This window comes from Lolium perenne, chromosome 6, assembly GCF_019359855.2.
Source record: "Lolium perenne isolate Kyuss_39 chromosome 6, Kyuss_2.0, whole genome shotgun sequence".
NCBI lineage: Eukaryota > Viridiplantae > Streptophyta > Magnoliopsida > Poales > Poaceae > Lolium > Lolium perenne.
Genome location: NC_067249.2, coordinates 161532948 through 161534948, shown reverse-complemented (window position 1 = coordinate 161534948; position 2001 = coordinate 161532948). Strand labels below are relative to the sequence as shown.

General features: G+C 51.3%; 1 protein-coding gene across 1 annotated transcript; it reads left to right on the top strand.

Annotated features, from left to right (window-relative positions):
• Positions 1-454: 454 nt before the first annotated feature.
• Positions 455-1643, top strand: LOC127307046 (transcription factor MYB30). Its single transcript, XM_051337739.2, has one exon. It carries the CDS (start codon positions 599-601, stop codon positions 1313-1315), a length of 717 nt encoding a protein of 238 aa, XP_051193699.1. The 5' UTR covers positions 455-598; the 3' UTR covers positions 1316-1643.
• Positions 1644-2001: the final 358 nt, after the last annotated feature.

The window sequence follows — 2001 nt, the reverse complement described above, 5'->3', positions numbered from 1 at the left end:
TAATCAATCAAAATACTGTAGACTGTATCTGCTGAAGATGAATCAAGTTTTTGAAGAAGCCCCTCTGAATGTGAGTATTGTTGTAGCAAGTAGGAATGCATGCCAACTATTGAGAAAAATCAAGCTGCAAGGAATGCACATGCCAACAGGCCATGACTAATCCATCCTGAATTTCTGATACAACAAAGCATAGCGACGTTGGAGCGCACATGCTCATGATTGACCCTCCTAACTAGAATACAAAAGGGATCTAGCACTACACAACCAAACAAGCAACGTACAAGGAATACATCCAAAACGATAAAAAAAATACTGCAACAAGTTGCAGAGAACGGTACTATTATCTTCTCCCTCGTTTGTCCCCCTCACACCTGCTGCGTACGCAGCTTCCCTAATTCACCACGTTTTGCTGCCGTCTGCTCGTCGTGCGCCGATCATATATAAATAGCCCAAAGCCTCGCAATATACACACCATCACCCAAACGCACCCTCTTCTTCCGAGCATCCAACTCCCTTGCCCCAGCGTCAACACCACCGAAGAACTGATCCATCACACACAGCTCCCACGAATAGCCAAGTGAGCTTGCTACCACTAGCAATGGGGAGGGCGCCGTGCTGCGAGAAGATGGGTCTCAAGAGGGGCCCGTGGACGGCGGAGGAGGACATGACCCTGGTCGCTCATATCGAGCAGCACGGGCACAGCAACTGGCGGGCGCTCCCGAAGCAGGCCGGGCTGCTGCGCTGCGGCAAGAGCTGCCGCCTCCGGTGGATCAACTACCTTCGCCCGGACATCAAGCGTGGCAACTTCAGCAGCGAGGAAGAGGACGCCATCATCCAGCTCCACACCATGCTCGGCAACAGATGGTCGACGATCGCCGCGAGGCTGCCGGGGAGAACCGACAACGAGATCAAGAATGTTTGGCACACGCACCTCAAGAAGCGACTTGAGTCTTCAGGTAAACCACAAGGCGCAACCAGTGCGCAGAAGCGCAAACCCAAGAAGCCTGTTGCTGTGGCTGCATCCGAGGGCCCGGCCTCCGAGCCGGCTTCGTCGCCGGAGCAGTCCCTGTCGACGTCGTCCGACAGCGACGACTCAATGGCCACGTCAGTGGAGAACACGGGCAGCTTCACCTCGGGCGAGTTCCAGATCGACGACAGCTTCTGGTCGGAGACGCTGGCAATGACGGTGGACAGCTCCATGGAAGCCGGCGACCCCTTCGGTTGTGCTTCGCCGACCTCGAGCAACAACGAGATGGATTTCTGGGTCAGACTGTTCATGCAGGCTGGTGACTTGCAGAGCTTGTCTCAGATTTAAGGAGAGGACTGGCTGCTGTGGTATTCCAATCACTGTTCGATCTGAAGCGCTACCAGCTCGGTGGAACAAGCGTGCGGCTCGGCCGGACAGTCATACAACCACGGTAGACGCGGCACGACGACCGACGAGGCAACCGCTCTGAGCTGAAGACGCTCGATCGTTTCATACTGCGCGATATATATAAAGAATTATTAGGAAATTTCTGTAATTCATCCGCTGAGTTGACTCTTTTTTTTCCGAAATGGGGTTGTACCCGGCTTCTGCACCATGATGATGCACATGGTTTTTTATTAAAAAAATCAACATCTGTATAGTTTACAATTCAGAACACTGAAACATAGCAAATAATTGATAAAAAAATCAACCAGCGAAAAGAAAAAACGTGACATACTAAGACTACACGTCAACATAGCCTTCTAGTATGACGCCAGCCAGGCTGGCACAAGATATTCTGAGCGATCATCTGGAGCCGTATACATTCAGAAACCATGGCATCCCGCTGTCCCTCCAACGAAAGGAGGGACCAAAGCTCAGTTTCACTTGCATCGGCTAGCCATAATTAGGAGTGTAAACTCCAACAATGTTTATGTTTGAGGGACTAATGAAGGGGCGTGCAGGTTGAACCGAGAGACATGATCAAAGATACCAATTCAAAGCGGGAGTCCGTTAAAATCTTCTGACGAGTT